At 38.2% G+C, this 21,566-nt stretch overlaps 1 protein-coding gene across 1 annotated transcript in view; it reads left to right on the top strand.

Annotated features, from left to right (window-relative positions):
- LOC139721735 (eEF1A lysine and N-terminal methyltransferase-like) overlaps window positions 1-21,566 on the top strand; it is a 38,041-nt gene that overhangs the window by 10,186 nt on the left and 6,289 nt on the right. The window contains exons 6-8 of the mRNA XM_071633055.1: window positions 3,725-3,865; window positions 10,709-10,895; window positions 20,015-20,195. Of these exons, the coding sequence (XP_071489156.1) occupies window positions 3,725-3,865; window positions 10,709-10,895; window positions 20,015-20,195 (509 nt within the window). The remainder of the gene's footprint in view (window positions 1-3,724; window positions 3,866-10,708; window positions 10,896-20,014; window positions 20,196-21,566) is intronic.

Here is a 21,566-nt window from a genome sequence, read left to right on the forward strand (position 1 = left end):
TAATACACTTTGACATCATGAGGTCATTCAGTCTTGTCTTAACACTAAAACTGTCATTTTTATTGTCTTCAAAGATCTCTTTAATTGGATATTTGGTAGCAGGCGACATCAGCCCCAGATTTGCAGGATTATCAGGCTAAAGATGCACATCAGTCCTGCAATTGCCTTAATTGCAACCACATCTGATTATGTTCAGCACTTCCTCAGGGGTCAGAGGGTGATTATTTGCCATAGAAACAGGATGAAGACATGAAGACTTGCTTCACCACCCGTTGAAGCCCTTTGGCTTTGTTGCCAGGCCAGAGACAGCGTTGTAGATAACTTGGGTGGCATCAGAGATGACATCAGACCAGCATTTGCACCAACCTGTTTTGGGGTCAAAGCTTTCAAGTGACCGGAGGTAAATCTAGGTTGGCTTGTGGGATTTCAGACGCATTGATAGCAGGTTGTTCAGGAGAGCATTTCATGAAGCGTTTCATCAGATTTTTTTTTTGGACGAACTGTTATAAGCTACTAAAATCCTTGCATCTGACTGGCTGAGAGCAGACAACTTTGTCAGACAAATCGCTTTATGAAATGCCCCCAGGTTATCGTGATTGGAAGGTCAGGGTGTGCTTTGACGGCACTGGTGACACTTGCCATCCTTTCCTTCCAGTGTAAGGAGGGAGAGTGATCGAGTGCAAGTGAAGAAGGATGGAATTCCCTCGCCTATACTTGGAAGGCTTGCCACAGAAGGCTACCTTGAACATATAGCGTTGGCAAGATGGTTACTAAGATGGAAGGCATGGGCCTGATGGTAATCTTGTAAAGGTTGAGGTAAAGTCTCCAGAAGGTGAAGTACTCCTCTATTGTCTTGAGATGGGTCAGTACTCGGCTGATGTCATCCAAGGACCTTCTATGAGACGTAAGGGCAAGATTATCTGCACGAGCAAACTTCCTACCTGAAGTGATTGTCATGTCACCATGTATATTATGTTAAAAAGGAATGAAGTTAGTTTACAGCCACCCTGGAGGAGGCCCTTGGTTACCTCGAGCAATCCTGAATCTGCAAGTGCTGAAGATTAAAGACAAGCAGTGTGAAGTTGTTATAGCATTGCTTTCAGAATGAGGCAGCACTTTATAGATCTCAGAGGCTCCCTTGACATCTCTGTGGATGGTTGCTGGTAAGGTTGGGCTTTGGATCTTCTGTAAAGGAGTGCTCAAGCAAGTCCCCATGTGTTCACCATGTCTCTATGGCAAAATCACCCAGTGACCGCTAAGTCTCTTGTAAGGCAATTGTAGGATTGCAGGGGTCGTGGAACCGAGGGCTGGGCAGCAGCAGAGGTGGGGCAAACAGGTGTAAAACAAGCCCCTTGATTAAATTGGACCCATCCAATTACAAGTATCATGAATCACCTGTATTGTATTAACATTGACAAATATTCCATAATTCCACAATATTCATCGTTGAAGGAAAGGTGTGAGCAAAGTAGGCCCTACTCGTCTCCAGACAGAAAAAGTGTCAATTTTGCAGTGGCAAGCACAGAATTAAGATTACCTGATGGTATTGTGAGCGTGTTGAGTGATAATAGGTGCCTACTTTATGAGGTCAATTCTGTTTCAGTAGGAGTAACTAGGGGTAAGACAGACTTTTCTCCTGATGGACGTAGCAATGCTCCTGACAACGACTCACTCTTATGCGTCTTTCAGCATATGCGTCAAGTCCATTACACAGTGACTGCATTCAAAATAAGACTACTGTGGTGAGATGACTTTCTGTTTACCATAAAGAATAAAATATGGTGGATACTGCTATCAATACTTTACCAAAGTCTTTGTAATCCTCCAAGCACAAGTCCATGCTGTTACATTTTAACCAGCCTTGAGCGAATAGGTAAAATCACACAATCGCAGAACCAGCAGTAAATCTGATGTACGATATTGTGGTCATTGGTGGTTGTCGTTTGTATTTTCAAGCAAATCAAATTCTGGTTTAACATGAAAAACTTTTAGGCATTTTGTTTATTTCAGAGATTTGACGGGAAAGTGAGATGTCAGGAAGTTAGATGGTCCCTTTTTTCCTCTTTCCTCCTGCCTCATGTTCGTTCTCGGATGAGGGGATTGAAAAGTTTGTAAAATATCGCTTTCAGATAATGTAGAACAGGACAGTTACTTTGAAATTTCATTTGTGTCATCATCTAAGATTCAGTCTTTGAAGTCACTAAATCAGAGTGAATATTATGATGCTGAACATCTCAAGGCAAAAAAGTATCAAATGTTCATATCTAATAATTTTTGATAAGCGATCTTGATGTTGGCGTCAATTCAAGTTTCGGTGTGTTTTTTCCCCAATTTTTAGGGAAAAATCCAGATTGAGGTAGCAAATTTGGATGTTTGCATCACAAATAAAACAGCTTTTTATTTGTAACAACCTTCTGATGTATAATCAGCACCCAAAGTAAACAGTGTAGCTGCGTGACAGAAAAAAATAAAGAAAGTTTGTTTATTTCCATGTACATTTTGCCGTCCATATTGTACAGGGTTTTCTGAGTGGCATCCATTTTGAAGTTTTGTATACAAGAACATAATATAAGGATACAAACGATACGTTTTCTGTTTGTTTGTTTGTTTTGCAAGTGGCACTCATCAGATTTGTATTCCACATGCAAAACTTGATAACAGCATAGGTATGTGACTGGAAATACAGCAAATTCCTTTTCTATTTCTATGCGTATTTTTTGCCATTCATATAGTACGTGAGTGTAGGAGTGGCGGCCATTTTGAATTGAAAATAAACTTAAATACTAAATGTACCTACTTCAAACGAAAATTTTCTTGCATGTGCAAATAGAATTATGTAAGGAACAAAAATTTTAAAAAGTTTGATGGAATAACCAGTCATTCAATAGACATAACTGGGACTATCATGACCAAATAAGCATATCTCCGGCCATTTTGGATTTTTGCATTTTGCCGAAAATGCTCATGGTTACGCGAGTGGCATCAATCGGATTTGGAATCAGCACCCTCGAATTGACAAGAAACCATCAAAAAACATTGTATATATCAAAAAACAAGGTTAGGTGCACTTTCTATGGAGCCTAGCCTGGACTATTTAGTGCGCATTTTTATGTAAACCTCTAGAGCTCCCAAGTTCATTGACCTTGTATGCCAAAAGATTTAAAAATCCTTCAAAAAATCATAAAAATCCCTGGATTACTACCAAATTTTATTCATCTGTTCTTATGAGTCATTATCAACTTTTGCTGCAAGTTTCATTCAAATCCGTTAACAACTTTTCGAGTTTAATATTTTGCAAACAGACAAACCAATGTTGATGAACACTTTGATGACCTCCTTCCTTGGCGGAGGAGATACAGTGTAACAACAAAATTTGCAACAAAAAGTTTGTGTGTATGTAATGAAGTGGGCAATTATTGTGGAGCTTGTGACTCTGGTCGAGTCATATCCAGCTGAATTTGGTACTACATATAATTTTGAACTCTGGATTATTCATTCATGAGTCATGTTAGACCTGAGCCCTGTTTTATGAAGAGTTATAATTGATTATAGTTGATTTCTATCTTAGGTCAACAGCAGCCTGTGTGTTAACGAAAATTATAATCAATTATATCTTTTGATAAAATGGGGCCCGGAAGTATGACAAGTTTTTTTCCAGTGTCTGGCCCCCACTTTAATCTCTGCGGTAATGGGCATGATTTTTACTTTAATCCCACGCATACAGATCCCTGTGTGGTCAGCCGATGTCCATGGATCTCTGGGCACCAAACAGCAAGTATCCTCGTTACACCATGCACATTGTTGACAGGCCCAAGGGGAAAACGTTGGAGAAGAAATTTGCCATCTTCATTGTCCCACAAGGAAGGTGAGTTGGTAACAGGGGTCTTTATTCTTCTTATTCTTCTTCATCATCTTCTACACTATTTTCACAACTACCACTACTACTTCTACTCCTCCCTCTCATTCCCTTCTCCCACTTCTATTCTTCCATTTTTTATTTACTGTAAAATTCTGTTTATACGGCATTCTCGGACTTTGGGACTTGGACTTGTCCAAAGAAAAAGAAGAAAATGATTAGCAATAGTGATGACAATTTACTGGCTTAAGAGACAACTTGCCTGAGCAGATGATTCCTTCTTTCGATTTCCCTCTCCCTGGCCCCTCTCATCTCGTACTTGGCTCACTCGGATCTTCACCGTGGCCCCGATCCCATGAATGATTGGGGAGGGGGGGAGAGGAAGGGGGAAACACTCTAACAAACAACAAACCACTGGCTAGCAGCCAGGCATGTCGTATAAGGTGAAGGAAATATGCTCACCATGAAGAATTAGAAGAACAGCCATAGCCGATAGAGGGAAACTTGACATCCTAGCATTCAAGCCAGGCCAGGCTGGCGGCAAGATCGTGTGTAAATTACATTGAAGGGGGCCCTGGGTATCTTTTTTCTCTTCTTTTTCTATTTCTTTTTCCTTTTCTGTTCCCTTTCTCTCCTTCATCCTTCCCCTTCCTCTATTTCTCCATTTTCTTTTTTGTTTTCTTCTCCTTCATCTGTTTTTATTATTTAGACTTTTATTGCTGCACTTGCTTCTCCTTTTTTTTTTCTTCCTTTCATCTCCCCATCCATCTTTTCCATTTGCTAATGCCTCTGCCATGCAGTGTCTCTGGAGGCATTATGTTTTTAGGTTTTCTGTACATGTGTCAGTCCTTCCATCCATCCATAGTCAGTTTTGTGTATGACATAATTTAAGAACCGTTTGAGGTATTGGTATGGAGATCAAATTTAGCATAAGTGTGTTTGTGTGGAGAAGTGGTTCCTATCAGCTTGTGAGGGCGCGCATGCTCAAGATTAAAGGTCATAGACCAAAGTCAAATTTTTGTATTCTACTATTTCCCCCCATATCTCTGCAATGCCTGAACGTACTGAGTATTTTCATGAAACTTAGTGCATACTATAAATTACCAGATAAAGCTTCTCGAGTGAAGTTTTTGGACCATGGGGTCAAAGGTACGAAATCAGGTGAAAATTCTAAAATTTCACTCTTTTTTCCATTATCTCAGAAATGGCTCGAGGTACATGTGTACAGTGTATGTTATCTTCATGAAACTTTAATAGTAAATGCACGGATATACATGTATTGTCTATTAAACAAAGATTCTCTTTGGAAGTTTTTGGTCATGAGGTCAAAGATCAAGGGTCAAAAGAGAGGTCAACAAGCGTATTAAAAGTAACACTGTTTAATGCTGAAATTACAATATTTTCTCCACACTTTGGAAATGATATAACATATCCACTTGATCAAACTTGGTATTTTGTACATGTGTTGGTGCACAATGATTCTAAAGGGAAAGATTTAGTCCAAGAAGTCAAAGGTTAAGTGAAAATGCGAAAATGTCACTGTTTTTCATATTTTGAAAGTAGCTCAAATTAATGTCATGAAAATTAGTGTTTGAGAAAGTTGTGGGCCAAGGGGTCAAAGGTCAAGGACCGAATGTCTGCCCAATCATGTCAAACTGTCATCTCACATTGTCATGATGTACTGAATACAAATCTATCTAGGAGAATAGTGCAATGTAGCAGAGGCATACCCAGACCTCCTAACCATCCTGAATTTAGAGGAAAGAATCTGAATTTTGACCATATTTAGCTGTTGATTCAGTAGGAGTCTCCTATTTGTCTTGATAATGTTGCAGCACGCTCTATGGGAACTGCTCTTCTTTCCTACTTTTGAGCCAAGTTATCCCTGTTTTTCAGTCAGAAAGGTTGGATACGTAGATCTCTGCATATGTACCACATGACCTTATAGTTTTCTCCAGCTTCTTCAAGTCTTGTTTTACTTCTTCTGCTCCTTCTTCTTCTCCCTCCTCTTCGACTTCTTTCACTGTGTCTTCATCTACTCAATGTCATCGTCCCTTCTTTTTCTTGTCCTCCGTCTACTCCTCACTTCTTGATCATCTTCACATCTTTTAATCTTCACTGTCGTGCTCCTTAACTGGATTATGTTTATGTCCTCACTGTGCTGGAGCAATGATGTGCTCACAGTTTGAACGCACCCAAAGAGAATTGAAAATATAAATAGCAAAGGAAGAATATGACTTCACCCAGGGCAGAGGTCAGGACTGAATAAAGTCTGAAGTATACAGCGTATCAAAGTTCTTTGCTTGATATCATTAAGGGGTTTTTTTTGGGGGGTGGGGTTGGGGTGAGAGAGGGGGTTTCTTGGAGGAGGAATAACACAATGTGCCATATCAATAAAAAGTGTGTGTTACATGCCTTGTACATGAGGAAGTATGAAGTACAAGTATACCCAATGCAAACACACCAGCCTCATTCACGTCCAACCTGCCCTTCCCCTTTGAACTATCAGGGGGTGTGTCATCGCATTGATAAGAGTGTCTAAAGGTGTTTCTGCTCAGGTATTTGTGCAGTGCCTTGTTTTGGGTTCCATGATAGCCTGGCATGTCTTGGTAGTTTTTACTGACTTGGGTGTCATATAGTGGTGTCACTGCCAAAAGAAGGACTTAAAGTGTCCCGTGCTCATTCTGTTTGAGGTACTAGTATGTCCATCACATTCTGCATTATGTTGTTTTTGCTGCATTCATCTGAGTGCTGTTTGCGTAGAAAAGTCATATATCTTTGGTTGATAAGATGTAACAGAGTAATAGTGCAGTTGTCTTGAATAAGTCATATTCTTCACAGGTCATGGTTATCACACCATTTTTTTTCTACACCATGGTTCACCATGTTCCATGGTAAGATAGGCTGTAGAACATAGCCAGTGATAAATGTGTACAGTAAAACATGATATATTTGCAGCATGACATTTTCGCAAACTGGAGCCGACAGCCTTTTTTCTCAGCATGAAATTTTTGTGAATTGCCACTGGCATTCAATGCATATACATGTAGTGTAGACAAGAACTTTCACATGTATGCATTTTAATTTCATGAATCTTGATGCTCACGAAATTCGCAAAAGTAAAATGCATATGAACATTCCTTGTTTTACAGTAATTAGGTCATAGAAGTGATGATTCATGAACTCTGTGTAACAGGCAAGCACCTACTTGGTCAGTGTCAAGCTCAACATGTACAACCTGTAGTAAAAGATGAGCTGATATTGCTGTATTTCCCACAGACACCTGCTTGAGTATGCTTGTGACTAGTCTTCCGTGGGTTAATATGTTTGGTGCTTGACATTGGTATGTGGTACACAGGGTAAAATCCATTGTACTATTTGTAAAAACGATGTGAGTTTCATGTTCAAGCTGAGTGAATGTATTCAAACGCTAGGCCTGTTCTTTAAATTCAGCGACATGTAAAGTACAGAACAGCTCACTAGGGGTATTAACAATGGCATAACATGTACAATTTGTGCATTTTCACATTTACAGTGTGCATCTGTAAAGTATAATTATAAGCACGATCACATAATTTCATGCAGAGAACCGTGTTATTATGAAGATCTAAATACCATGATTTTTATTTTGTTGTATCAGGGCAGCCTTTCATGAAACTTTGCAGTCGCTGACAACTGTTGTAAGCTAATGAAACCCTCCCATCTGATTGGCTGAGAGCAAATTTGTCAATGGAAATTACTGACTTGTAAAACACTTGATGAAGTGCCTCCCAGGTCTTTCACAATATCATGGTATGGAAATAAAGAAATGCATTGTGTAAAGACTCGGGACTGGCAAAGTCCCCATGTTACAAGAGGGTTTTGATCTGACCTTGTCAAAAAAATAATGTGTGTCCACTTCTGTATCATACAGAAAATTGTATATGTACAATGGTTTCTTATCTGTTACTGGGTGAGAATGCAAGAAGTACCACATGTAAAAAAAAATTACAACGGGACCCTCCGCAATGATAACTTTGAAGATAGTGAATCAATCCAAATACAATTTCAAAGTATGAAATTAACTCATTTCCCACATCTTGATACAGAAATCTCTGTTCGATTTGCTTCAGTGGACAAAGAGAAATGAGGAATTTTGGAGAGCATGTCAGGAATCTCTTCCCTCCAAGTTCTGTCTATTGTGTTCACACACAAGAGCATCCAAGTGCTAAACTTGGAAAAATCAGACTCGTGACATGCTTTACAACAATCCACATTTCTTTATGACTGCTTAAAGGGAAGGTAAACCCAAAGAGCAATGTGGATTGAGTGAAAGCAGCAACATTAGTAGAACACATCAGTGAAAGTTTGAGGAAAATCGGACAATCGATGCAAAAGTTATGAATTTTTAAAGTTTTGGTGTTGGAACCGCTAGATGAGGAGACTACTAGAGGATAATGACGTATGAGCGGACAACAATACAAAGAAAATATAAAGGAAATTCAACAAAAATTCACTTTTCTAGAATTATGAAAGAGCAATGGACCAACCTCTTTCAGAAAGCAGGGGGAATAATTGCTACCCTTTACATATGTCAATATCAAGTTGATGGAATTTGTAATTTTCATGAAAAAAAGGATTTTTGTAGCATTTTCTTTATATTTTCTTGGTATTGTTGTCCACTCATACGTCATAACCTCTAGTAGTCTCCTCATCCAGTGGTTCCAACACCAAAACTTTAAAAATACATAACTTTTGCATCGATTGTCCGATTTTCTTCAAACTTTCACTGATGTGTTCTACTAATGTTGCTGCTTTCACTCAATCCACATTGCTCTTGGGGTTTATCTTCCCTTTAACCAAATTGAATGGGGTTTTCTGCAAAATAGAGCTAAGATGTTATATTTCAAGACCCTGAAGTAGCATTTAGACAATTTAATCATATTGGGTGTTATCAATGCGAAAATCTGATTGTAATTTTTTTTTGGGGGGGGGCATACTGTAGTGAGGTACTGCATGATATTTACTTTTGAGATGGCCTTTTTCCCTCCCCAACAAGAAATCAAAACGAGTCTGAGCAAAATCAATATGGACAAATATTAACGACTGCATATAAAGAGCATCACCTGGGGCAGTTGACGAAAATTGTGCCGCCCAGTTACAGAGCTGTGTGTTTTCTGCGTACAGTATTATTGTGATGTCAAATCGTAGGGAGACACAGTGTAATTCTACCAGCGTACCCTTTCAGAGATCCTGAATATACACGGAAGGATACTGGGGTATAGCACGTTCAGGTGATCTACTGGCATATGGTTGCATCTCTCTATGTTCCGTTTTTCTGTCACTATTTGTGCAGCTGTAAACCTGTTGAGGATGGACTGATTTTGCTACAACATGCATTTTCCATAGACACTTGCCCGAGTATACTTGGGACTAGTCCTCAATGGGTTAAAGAAGCCATGTTTATGTAGCTTCCACTTGGCAAATTATTGCAGGTCAAGAGAAGCATCTGAGCTGACGTGTCGTTGCAGTGGCAGGCTTGATTTCGTTCCTTGTTGCGTGTAGGCTAACTGTTAATAGGACAAGGACTTCACTGCTGTCAGAAATGTCCATCAAATTCTCTAGCAAGTCTCTCAGTATTTTAAGAGTTTTATGTACCGTAAACGTCCATATTTTTGTGCAGTTCATTTTTCGCACTGAGATATCCATACTCTGCAAAACCCAAAACAAATTACACTGAACAAGGATGATGACATAGGAGCCTCACATTATTTCAGAAATGGAGCAATGTAATTCCATTACAATACAAGTTCACCTGTGTAGAATTTATGCATGCTTTCTTCTTTTGTTCTGCTTCCTCGATCCCCTACTTAAGTTTTCTTACAGTGAGGCTGCCATGTCATCATCCTTTTCATTATAGTTTGTTATAAATTTTGAAAATGTTCTTATTCCTCATCCCAATCACTTTAAATTCTGAAACTTTGTACCCAATAGAACCAATTTATAGTTGCTCATAATTATATGTAAAAGTCTGAAAATCATCTGGAGGTCTCCACTAAAGGTACGTATCTCGTTTGCATTACGAGAGCAGATTAATCAAGCTACGGAACTAGTAAACATGAAGAAAACTAAAAAAACATTTACAGTAATACTCCTACAATACAAGTTTGTCTTGAGATTGTAAGTGTAAAATTACACTAGATATAGCAAGCAAAAAACTTTGCTATTTTCACGCTAGTTTCTTGTCACATGAAATTCACACACACACACACACACAAAATTCCCACACCATGAAAATTTCCACTGTCACAGTAAGAGTACTGTACCGTATGTCAAAAAAAAAAAATTACAACGGTACCCTCATCAACGATAACATAAAAAATGGTGAATCAATCCAAACACAATTTCAGGGTGTGAAAGTATAACTCATTGCTCACATCTTACAGAAAACCCTGTTCAATTTTCTTCAGTGGTCAAAGAGAAATGAGGAATTCTGTAGAGCATGTCAGGAATCTCTTCCCTCCAAGTTCTGTCTATTGTGTGCACACATTAATATGCAGTTCCAAGAGCATCCAAGTGCTAAACTTGGAAGAATCAGACTCATGACATGCTTTACAGCAATCCACATTTCTCTGTGACCGCTTTTGAACCAAAGTGGAATGGGATTTTCTGCAAAATAGAGCTAAGATGTTATATTTTTAGACCCTGAAGTAGCATTTAGATGGATTATTAATATTGGGTGTTATCAATGCAAAAATCAGATTGTAATTTTTTTTGGGGGGAGGACATACTGTGTGTTCAAGGAAAAACTAAAAAAGGACTCTGTGTGAATATCTGCCATGATTTCTATGCCTTCCTCCTTTGTCATGACAGAGAGACTGAATTTCTGTTTGTGAGCCACAAGGGGCGGGGACAGCTGGCCGAGCAGGCGGGGTTTCAGCGTCTGGTTGTCGTGACGCTGCACCGGGGACACACCTACCAATCCATCGACACCATCAAGGCAGAGCTGTCATCCAAGGTCATGGAGCTGGCGCCTGGCGGGATGTCAAACAAAACTCAGGTGAACACTCCGATAGAGGGCGTACTTTGGCAAACGTATTCGGAAGTAGAGGTTTAGTCATTTATGCAGTTTCCAATCAACATCACTATAACGGAAATAGCAAGGGGCTGCCTTGATTGAAAAAAGAAGACAGTGAAAAAAGAGAAGAAAAAAAGGTATGTTGAACATGGGACCTTTTGTAGCTAATAATCATTTATTAATGTCTATGTAATAGAGCTATAATTGAAATGGCTAAGGGCTGCATTGAATGAAGAAAAAAAAAAGGACAATCCATGGATCTTTCCTCTTTTCTCTTGAAAATTTTTCTTTCGATGCAGACAGCATTGCCAGGGCACCTTTTTCAGGGAACTCTTTCTTTCTTTCTCTGTCTGTGTGTGTGTGTGTCTCTCTCTCTCCTTATTGTAATAAATATAATGTGGTAATTGAAACTTTGAGTTTGGTGCACTTCTTGTTTTGAATTTTACAATTTACCACTGCTATGCTTTCATCCTTATGTAAGCAGCTTTTTCCGTTTTTGTTCTGTCACCTATAGAATATACATTCTGACTTTTGCAAGTGCGCAAACTATAATGTAGCAATTACCTGGTAGCTCATTAAAGACATTGTTTACCATTTGCAGATGAAACAAAAACCCAGCTTTAGTGCCTGAAAATAGTTCTAAAATATGAGTTAGGAATAGAAACAACAGTGTGAAAACATTAATCAGTATGATAAATGTTAAGTATTGTTAGATATACAAAATGTGAAAAATAGTTATTATAAAATTGTTTCTAGACTAAGGGCGGACTCACACTGTGCGATTTTTACTGCGATACGCTGCGCTGCGACAATGTGCGATATCGCAGCCTGTTGCACTCTGTCGCAGGTGCTGCGATGTATACCGCACACTGTGCGATTTGTGGCCTACGATTTACACCGTGCGCATGCGTACATCGTACATTATGGCACCTGTTCATCATAAAGAACGGTAACCATGAATGAAGTCACTCGTGAATGTTTGTATATCATCATTATTATTATTATTTTTTTTTTTTTTGGCGACGTTGGTTTGTAAAGTACATGTATGTTCAAGCTTGCTTTTTTTTTTTTTGGTTTGACTTTAAAGTAACTACAGAAATAATAATGAATCAAATAACACTGTACATTCTAAGAAATAAAGTTAATAATGACAGAAAAATGAAATGCCATATTTTGGTATCAATTTGGATCACTGCCTGGATCAAAGCCCCCCCCCCCCCCCTTTTTTTTGGGGGGGGGGGAGGGTGGGGTGGTTGTAGGATTCTTGATCATTGGAAATAATCATTTACAGCATATTATGCATATTTATGTAATTATAACAATGGGCAGAAATCACAGTAAGGGTGAAAATGTACTGCTTGGCGGAGGTCTGTATTCTCTGAATGCTTTTCTATGGCTTTGGTAGTGGAATTCTAACATTGTGGTTTCTCAAGCACATAAAATATTGTGCTGACATATTTTTCTGGTTGGCCCTTTAAAAATTCACTCTTGTTTTGTGTATGTAATATTACCATCCAGATGTAAGGGAATCACACTTATTTACAATATATATTGATTCACAAATAAAAATGTGACAAGAATAAAGATAATGATATATTCAAGTCATTAAATTAGATATACAATATAGATTAATTGATCACAATTAAAGTCAATTCAATGGTTTATTTATTTTCATCATCAAAAAAGAAAAAGAGAAGATGGTACAAAGCGGTACAAGTTGTTGGTTTGTCTTTATATAACATGACTACAGCTGTATGCTTCAATTAGTTCAATACAATTGTACTGTCAACTTCTAAAAGCCAAAAAAAAAAAGCAAAACTAGTAGGAAAAGCAATATCATAATTGTGCTGTACAATTCACATATACATACTCTAGTATGGATGTCATAGTTCTTAATAGTATCACACAAAGTGACCAAAAACATCAACTTCCATTTCTTTTCCACATAAACAATGAATAAATTCAGTCAACTTGAACATCTACAAGAAGTTCAGCTCAACGAGTTACCATTACAATTTGCACGCGACAACTACCTATGCCACTACAATTTCCCAAATAATGTTGCAAAAACAAACAAAGAAACCTCAGAGAGCAAATTGCTGCAATCTAACATACTCTACAAGCAATGTTTACAGTTAGAGTTTATGTACAAAGGTACATAAACACTTACTGTGAACATACAGTGTATTTTGGAAAATGCCAAAATGAAATGATCATACCAGCATCCGAAGGGGTGCTTGGAGATGCACTAAATGTGCTACTGGTCCTAATCCAGATTAATCAGACACTGCATACACTGCAAAATACTGTGCAAAGCAGCCATTTGAATTGAAATTCAAACTGTGTGTAAACCGGCTTGTCAATTGTATACCTTAAAAATGTAATATCATTACCGGAGATCTCATCTTCAACACTGTCCATTTTCTGTCCAACCCAGATTATGTTGGTGCCTACCTTAGACATTCTTTACAAGAAGAAGATGCGCTGGTTAAAATGTGTGGAACAAAAAAAAAGATAAAAGGTTAAAGGCTAGAGTACATGTATTTTTGGTAACACATTTTACTTTCCAGAATTGACTTATAAGCAAGAAATATACAATTGTGTTACCAATATTAAATCAGGAAGATACAAATTAATGGACATTGAATTGCTTTGAATGATAAGGGCAAGTGGCAAATTGTAGCTCACAAATGTAGCAAAGACAACTATAACAATTTGCTCACTCAAACTCTCAGATGTTGAGTCCAGTAATAAATGTTATCCATCGATACAGATAGAGGTATGATAAAAAACAAGCAAACAAACAAACATAACATTTTGTGCAGGGGGGGGGGGAAGATCAGTAGTTAAAACATGTATGATTAAAATACCATGCAGCACTTATACGGCAGCATATATATGACTGCCTAGGAAAAAATAGCCAACTCAGCGCTGTCTGCTGAATTCACATTACTCTAAATTCAGAATTGCACAGTAACATGATTTCTTGTTGACAGCTATAGTACAACTTATTGCAATGATTCATGTGCCATTCTCCATTTTTCTAGTTCAAACATTTCTGGCAATACATGTATCATTGTCAGACTCACATTTTAATACGCTTAGACAAGGGCAATGAAAACACAGTGTGCAATTCCATCATTGTGCAATGATTAAAGCCTTGTTGATGTAGACTGGCGTTATTAGGGTGATTAATAAGTTTACAAAACTAAGTTGTTCAATGGTCAAGTTAAACTAATATTAGAAAACTTACAATAAGCTCTCACGTCCACATAGGCCTAAGGTGTTTTTACTCTGCGCAGTCTTGTGAGTGACGATGAAATATGTCATGTCACTACCACTTTTGCAACAGTACAAGTCATGTACAACAACTTCAAGGTAAAACATCTCTTGAACTTCTGAAGTTTTCCATCGATTCAAAAGAAGTTTTGCTTACATGTTCAGCTCACTGCAAAGTGCGTTGCCGTGGTAACAGCACTAATTGCCCTCAAAATTACGTAACAGCTTTGAGAACAGCTTTCTTCCCCAGTTTTCAAGCCATTAAAACAATGTTTGTCACACACGTTGAGTTTAATGTAAAGTTGCACAAAACATACAATTCTAAACAGTAGTGGAAAGAGTGTTGCTATTGTCTCTGAACATTGTAATGGCCCTCACAAATCAAACAAAATCTTGAGGAGTTTTTTTCCCTCTCCAGTTTTTCAGTGATACAAACAAAACATGGTACATTTGTTGTACTTGATTTAAAGTTGCAGGATAAATTTTAAAGAGAAACTGAAAGTGCATTGCAGGAGTAACAGTGCATAATCGCCTTAAAATTATGACAAAACCTTGCAGATTGAAATTCTTCAGCTGTTTGTTGGTATTTCAGAAAAAAAAAATGACTCACAGTGATTGCATGTAAATTTGACTTTTTCGAGAGTAGCTGTGTTTGTAGTTGAAATAAAACCATTGTAAGTTAACATCAAATGCATGTAAAATTCATGGAAACTTGCACTGATGGTCCAACATAAATGAAAGAATATAGTCAGTCAATATGTCAGTTTCTTCAAGTTCCACCTTCAGGACTGCCTGCTGTAGTAGCTGCCATTTTCCTGCTTTGAAAAGTCACATTTTGTTTCCAGTAAGTCCCAGAGAGACAGCAATGTCATCCCACATCGATCTTGCAGTTACAGGTGTAAGTGTCGAGGTGAACTGCATGACAAGGGCTAAACAAACACAAAAAAAGAGAGCAAAAGAGAGAAAACAGGGGAAATATTAATTGCTACAAAAATGCATAAGGTTCCCTGTGAAGCAAATGTTTGTAGTTTAGGATGCCTCCAACTTTCCGCCCATTTGCTCACAGTGTTTACAGCACTTGAACTACATACATTAGCAACTGACAACCACAGTTGAGTTATCGAGTTGAGTTTTTATGAAGTTCCTCGACCATGGAATTGACTGTGGAATTTTATTTTTCTTGAGAAAGTAAAAGAACAATGTGGCATGTTCTTATTTTATACTTAGAGAACTTACACCTGAATAATCCTTGTTGATGTGATAACTTGAAATCAGCAAATTTCGACAGTGATCTTAGATCTGAACCCCCTGACAAAAAGAAGTATCCCTGGATGATAATTCTGTGAATAAAGCCAACTCAAAATGTTCTTTGAAGTATGTAAATCAAATTTGGGATTTTCAGGTACACCCCAAATACATAAATATGTTGCACTGTCTGTACAGAGAAAAACAAAAACAACAATCATGTTTTTGTTTTTCTTTCTCTATTTGAGGGGTAAAGCAAACATTTTCCATTAGTGCATCAGCAGGGTACCTACTGCTGATAAACTTTTGGTTTCCTTTGCTTCTTGACTCCTCCTTATCTTCTTAGGTTTTGCTTTGACAGGTCCTGCACCTCCTTCTCCTGCTCCTTATCCATCGTCTTATGTGTAGCATTTTAGCCTTTGACGCCTTGCTGGTAGAGTCTTTATCATCTTGTAATTCCTAGTAAATAGGAGAAAAAGAAAAAGAAAAAGAAAAAAACACACAAACATGAATACATATAATATTATTATTGTATTGAATTAGAATGATGAAGAGAGATGCATTTCTCATATGTCTTACAATTGATTCATTCTTTCAGAGAGATGATGTTTTCATTAATTTCTAAAAATTGCTAACAATGAACTGTATTAGAAGTTCTATGAATAAACTATTCATTACTTTTAGGCTAGCATGGATGAAATTTTTATTTTCTTCAAAATACTGTAAAAGACAATTAAATTACACTTTTGAAATAATTTCTTTCTTTCTCTCAACTTAGTGATTTTTTTTTTTTTAATTGTCAAGCCACCATAAAAAGAAAAAGAAACTGATGTATTCACACATGCATTCACATAAAAATTTTGGAGAGTATGAAAAAGTGTTTATTTTATCTTCTAACACATATACTGTACCTCAGTCTCCAAAATTGGTAAGTGATCCTCTTGGCATGTTTGTCCTAAGAAATTGCAGGTAAGAGAGGGATTCATTTACTTCTGCAGGACAACCGGTTGCCAGCTGCTCCTTTTCTGCTCTTCCTTTTCAACATTGTGACAAGCTTGTGTTTGAATTCCTTAGAGATTTCATTTTTATTCAGACCTGTTTAGGGTGACACAAAGGGACAAATATTTTTAGGCATTTATGATAATTACAGTAGACTCTAAATTTACCATTTGGGAAAAAGGACAACATTGGGGAATGAATAGAGTTAACAAAAACATATAGTGACACACAAATTTATTCAACTATTCACCATTGTTGATCAATGGAAATAGCAGAAGAACTTGCATGTAACTCAGAATAACATCATAGAGGCCTGTACATAAGTGCTTCATGAATTCATATATCATAATCATAATTATTTCAGTCATTAACTAGATGCTCTAAGGTCTTAGGGCCTGAAAGCTAAACCAAATTACACTATGCATTACATATAGTGTATTTAGTACAAGTATGTCAATATACATGAGTAACACATATGACGCATAGAGCATTTGTTTCCTACAGTCTGCAATTTTGGATAATTCATGATTGCCCTTGAATGATGTTTTATATTCTGCAATCAAACTGCAAGTACAATTTGTATACCTACAGATTGGGGCAGGGTCTTTGATGATTTCAGACTGAGAGTTCATTTTGATATACTTTGTTATGAAATTAAAGGGCAATTAAAGTTAACAGAGAGTATGACACGTATACCGGTAGTACCGGTACAGTGTATACTGTATACTATAGCCTTACCAAGTGCTGTGCACAGCACGTTTGTGACTTGCTGAGGCAGCAACGACAAGGCTGTGTTTATTATCGACACAGATTAACAAATGACGCGCTACCAGATAATCAAATGCTTTGTAGCACTAGTCTGTAGACCTGGGCATGAACATGTTACAGCCTCATACAGTAACAACTTTCAGTTTGGAGTGCATGATTGATCATCACATAAAAACTCGCAGTGACAAACATGGATAAAATGTTAATCACCTAGTTACCTACATGTAGAGAGGGTCACTTCACTGCATTGCAATTGTGTGGGTGTGTGTTTCTACAATTCTAGACTACAATTTCTGTACAAATCTCCAAGAACAATTGATCAATCAAAGTTACCTCAGCTCCATTTAGGCCTTATTCTTAAAAATCTAGAGTGCTATTATACTCCTGCCCTAGTTAGGCAATTTCCATGAGACTAGACCCTATGTCTACTCTCCAAAAAAAAATGTTTTGGAGGATCCGAGAGCTGTCAAAGATTTTTTTTTTTTAATGTCATTAAACTCCTGCGTACATATTGTTTATTTTTTGTCTAGGATCTGGATTCATACTGCTTGTAACTATATAGCAATGGATCTCAAATATACAGTGTAGGTCTAACGCCTAGAGTTCTAATTCCTCTAATCGTTTAATACAAAATGTAAGCCTACGGTTCTAGACCACCAAGGTCGAAGCCCAGGGCAGGAAAGGCTAGCACAGCTACTGACAATCTAGATCCAGTAGGTGCCTAGGCCTAAGTAATAATCTACACTGTATTTCTGTAGTCATCACTAGCTTAACCAGAGTAGGCCTACCGTATGATTTTGAAATCCACGAGCACATTTTTGGAAAAAAAAAAGTAGACCCATCTAACGTTAGTACCCTTACGGTAGATCACCGTAAGCTATGTTAGGGAGTAGAAACATTACTATCGTTTAATGTTGTAGAACGGGTCTAAAACTAAGAAGAAGAAGCCTGCTGACTGCGAGTAGTGCCAACGTTAGTGCATGCTATGACTGCTACTGCCTAGTGCTTTATTAGATCTAGTGCTTAGGGTCTAGACTAACCCCAGGACACTCCATGTACACAGTTTACTGTCCTGTGTGTTGGGGCTGGTCACAGTTAGGTCTAGACTAGCCTGACCAGACAGCTGTGCACAGCACAGCAGTCGCTTCGCGACAGCGGCTGCGTCTAAGTCAGGTCTAGACAGACTAGTTAATCTATCGGGCCTAAGACTTAAGAATGTAGATTTCTAGAGATCTTATCAGTTACATCTTAACGTTAATGGGCTAGACTTTCAATATCAATATCCTTTCCTATCAACGTGTAAAAAAATTATTTTGATCTCTCTAACTGTTGGTTAGGTTACTCTTTTTCAAAGTTAGACAGAAATCACGTATAATTACTAACGTTAGGCCCTAACGTTACTTTTAATAGCTGTTTACGTGTTAGTGTTCACGTCCACGTCAGTCGATCCAGTGGCAGTGCAATACTAAGCTAATATGGTCTAGACTTAGATCTAGGGCCTGTCCAGACCAGGGGCCTAGTTAGTACAAACGTTAGTAGTAGTAGTAGTAAATTTATATCCTGTAAATTTATGTCGATTTATTAAAATTCGACTGGAACAGGTATCATATGTAGGGATCTAGCGTTAGCAATAGCCTAGGCCTAGAAGTAGAACCACTTCTAGGCCCACACACGTATTTAGGCATGGCTAGATATGGGTCTAGATTATAGTATACTCAGTAGGGCCTATGTATAGTATAATTTAAACATTAACGTTAGATCAATTCACACTTTTGACTTAACAAGTTAGTCCAAGGGCCAAGGCTATGCATACAGTACCGGTCCGGCGGTACGCACACAAAATTTTAACCAACCCACAGACTGTTTAATCTGCCCTCGGTCAAACTCTATACATGGGACTACGTATGGACCAAACAACTGCGATGGACGCGACAAGCCCATATTCATGGTAGAATTACTCACGATTACATTCTAAGTCGTTGTAGAACTCCCTCCTAATTTCATCTTCGTCATCATGTTGAGGCAGATCGGTGAACAAATGTGGAATGTAGGAAGCATATCCAGCCAAATCTTGATTAGTACGTCTTCTACCACCTTGCTTCACTGAAAGTATTCGATCATCGTCGCAAGCGATTGTCGCAGAATTTTGAACATGTTCAAAGTTCTACGATGGGGCTGCGATCCCTGCGATAGCCCCAAATCGCCGGTTGTCGTATCGCAGACATCCTCACACTGTGCGATTTCTCGTCGTGCGACATCGCAAAGGGTAAATCGCAGTAAAAATCGCACAGTGTGAGTCCGCCCTAAACTGTCTACAGTTATACTGTAAAAGTGGAAATTTTCGCGGTGTTGAAATTTTCGCGCATTTCGCGCAACCAGAAACTAGCGCGAAAATAAAAGTCCGCGAATATTTTTGCTTGCCATATGTTCCTGTGCGTGACGTCTAGATTCCGCGAAATTAAAAACACGCGAAACTCTTCTGACCCGGCCAAGCGCGAAAAATTAGTCGCGCGAAAATATCCACTTTTACAGTAGTTTGGTGAGAGTTATAGTGATATCTTCCCATATCTTAGGCTTTATTGCAAATTTTTATGTGGTAGGATGTTTTGTGGTACAACTGACCTACACATATGCATCTAATGTGATAACTCGATCATTTTCTTAGATCACTGCTCCCAATGGTTATACAGTACCTTTAAGAGGCAGTAGTTGCATTTGCCAGTCGCATACACTCAAATGCATTTTTCATTTTGGTAGAGAGCAAAAGCAGGTATACTTGACATTTTTTAGAATCATCTGTATATTTTCAGGTTCCCTTTCTGTCCATTGGTAATGACGTCGGCCATCGGGAGGTGAAATACCAGGTGGCTGGATCTCAGAATGACGAGATTATCGTGGAAGATGTAAAAGGGGAAGATGGAAACCTCTACAGACAACTTGTCTTTTCTCCTAATCTGAATCTGGTTCAGTCACAGGCCAAGCTAGTCACTGGTGAGTAAAGTCTGTAAATGTGAAAATTTTCTAACATTTGCGCGACGAGAGACTAGAGTGAAAATTGTAGCATACATTCATTTTTTGCCTGTTTCATGTTGCACTAATTAATGTGTTGATTCCACAGAGTTAAAACACAGAAACTTCATCTTCTTATACCTGGCAAAGCATGACAATCGGATTATCCTCCTTTACAGTAAGCTACAGTCGTCCCCCCCCCCCCCTTACGCTGAGCCAGCTCCTGCCCCCCCCCCCCCCCCTTTTCTTTAACCCTTTCTTCTCTTTATCTTCTTGTAAATGTGTTTCGTAGGGCAAGCTGAGCTTATTGATTAACAAAACAGACTGAGACTTGGACAGTGTGTACAATGCCATGAAGTTTTCTGTACCAATCAGCACTCAGAGCACACATAGGGGTAGATTCAGATTCAAGGAAAACTTCCATTGCCGGGAAATTATATTTACACCTGGGTCAAGAGGGACGTGGTCGGTAAAAAACATCTTGTCACAGGACATGAGAGCTCAGTGGGATTGATACTCGATACCTCCAGTTCAAAGTCAAGAGTCTCATCCAATATACCACGGTGCCCCTACTCAGACAGAGATGTAAACAACACTTTTTGTGCAGTCAGTAATATCTGTTTGCAAATTCATCATGTTAGTTTACTGTATTAGTTGTTTAACCTGTGGAAGCTTGGTCCGGAGTATACTGGATGATAATAATGATGTTGATGATGATGATGGTGATGATGATGATGATGATGATGATAACTTTGGCAGGTATCTATGGGAAATGTGTCGTATAGCAAAGACACAAATCAGTAGGGAGAAGAATACAGGGCCAACTGCACAAACTCTAATTTTTCCTTTGCTGGCTTCCTGAAGAGAAATTGTTTGTCTTGCCACAGAAATAATTTAATAGGCATTATTACAAAATTTTACATGGTAGGATGTTTTGTGATACAACTGACCTTCACATATGCATCAAATGTGATATCTCGATCATTTTTTTAATCACTGTTTCCAATAAATGATAAACAGTGCCTTTAACTTGGTATTTCTGGCCCAAAAACTCACTTCTCCGAGTACATGTATACAGGCACTGCGCATACGCACATCTCCTACGGTGAAAAAACAGGGAGTGTGTCAGGTGATGTGAGGAATACAGTGCAATGAGTGGTATTTTGTGACACGATTCACACTCAAAGCTTGCATGTGTTTGAATTACTACCCTGAATACCATGGTATGAGAATATACAATGTATTTTGCGATGTATTTTGCAGTGTATTTGCATTCACATTACGAAAACCATGTGAAATAGTATGCAAATATTCAATGTTTATGACTGCGTTGGTTCCAAAAATTGCGTGAGC

The sequence above is a fragment of the Diadema antillarum genome, unplaced genomic scaffold (assembly GCF_040938485.1).
Source record: "Diadema antillarum isolate AM-2024a unplaced genomic scaffold, OU_Dant_1.0 scf00000148, whole genome shotgun sequence".
In the NCBI taxonomy this organism is placed as follows: domain Eukaryota; kingdom Metazoa; phylum Echinodermata; class Echinoidea; order Diadematoida; family Diadematidae; genus Diadema; species Diadema antillarum.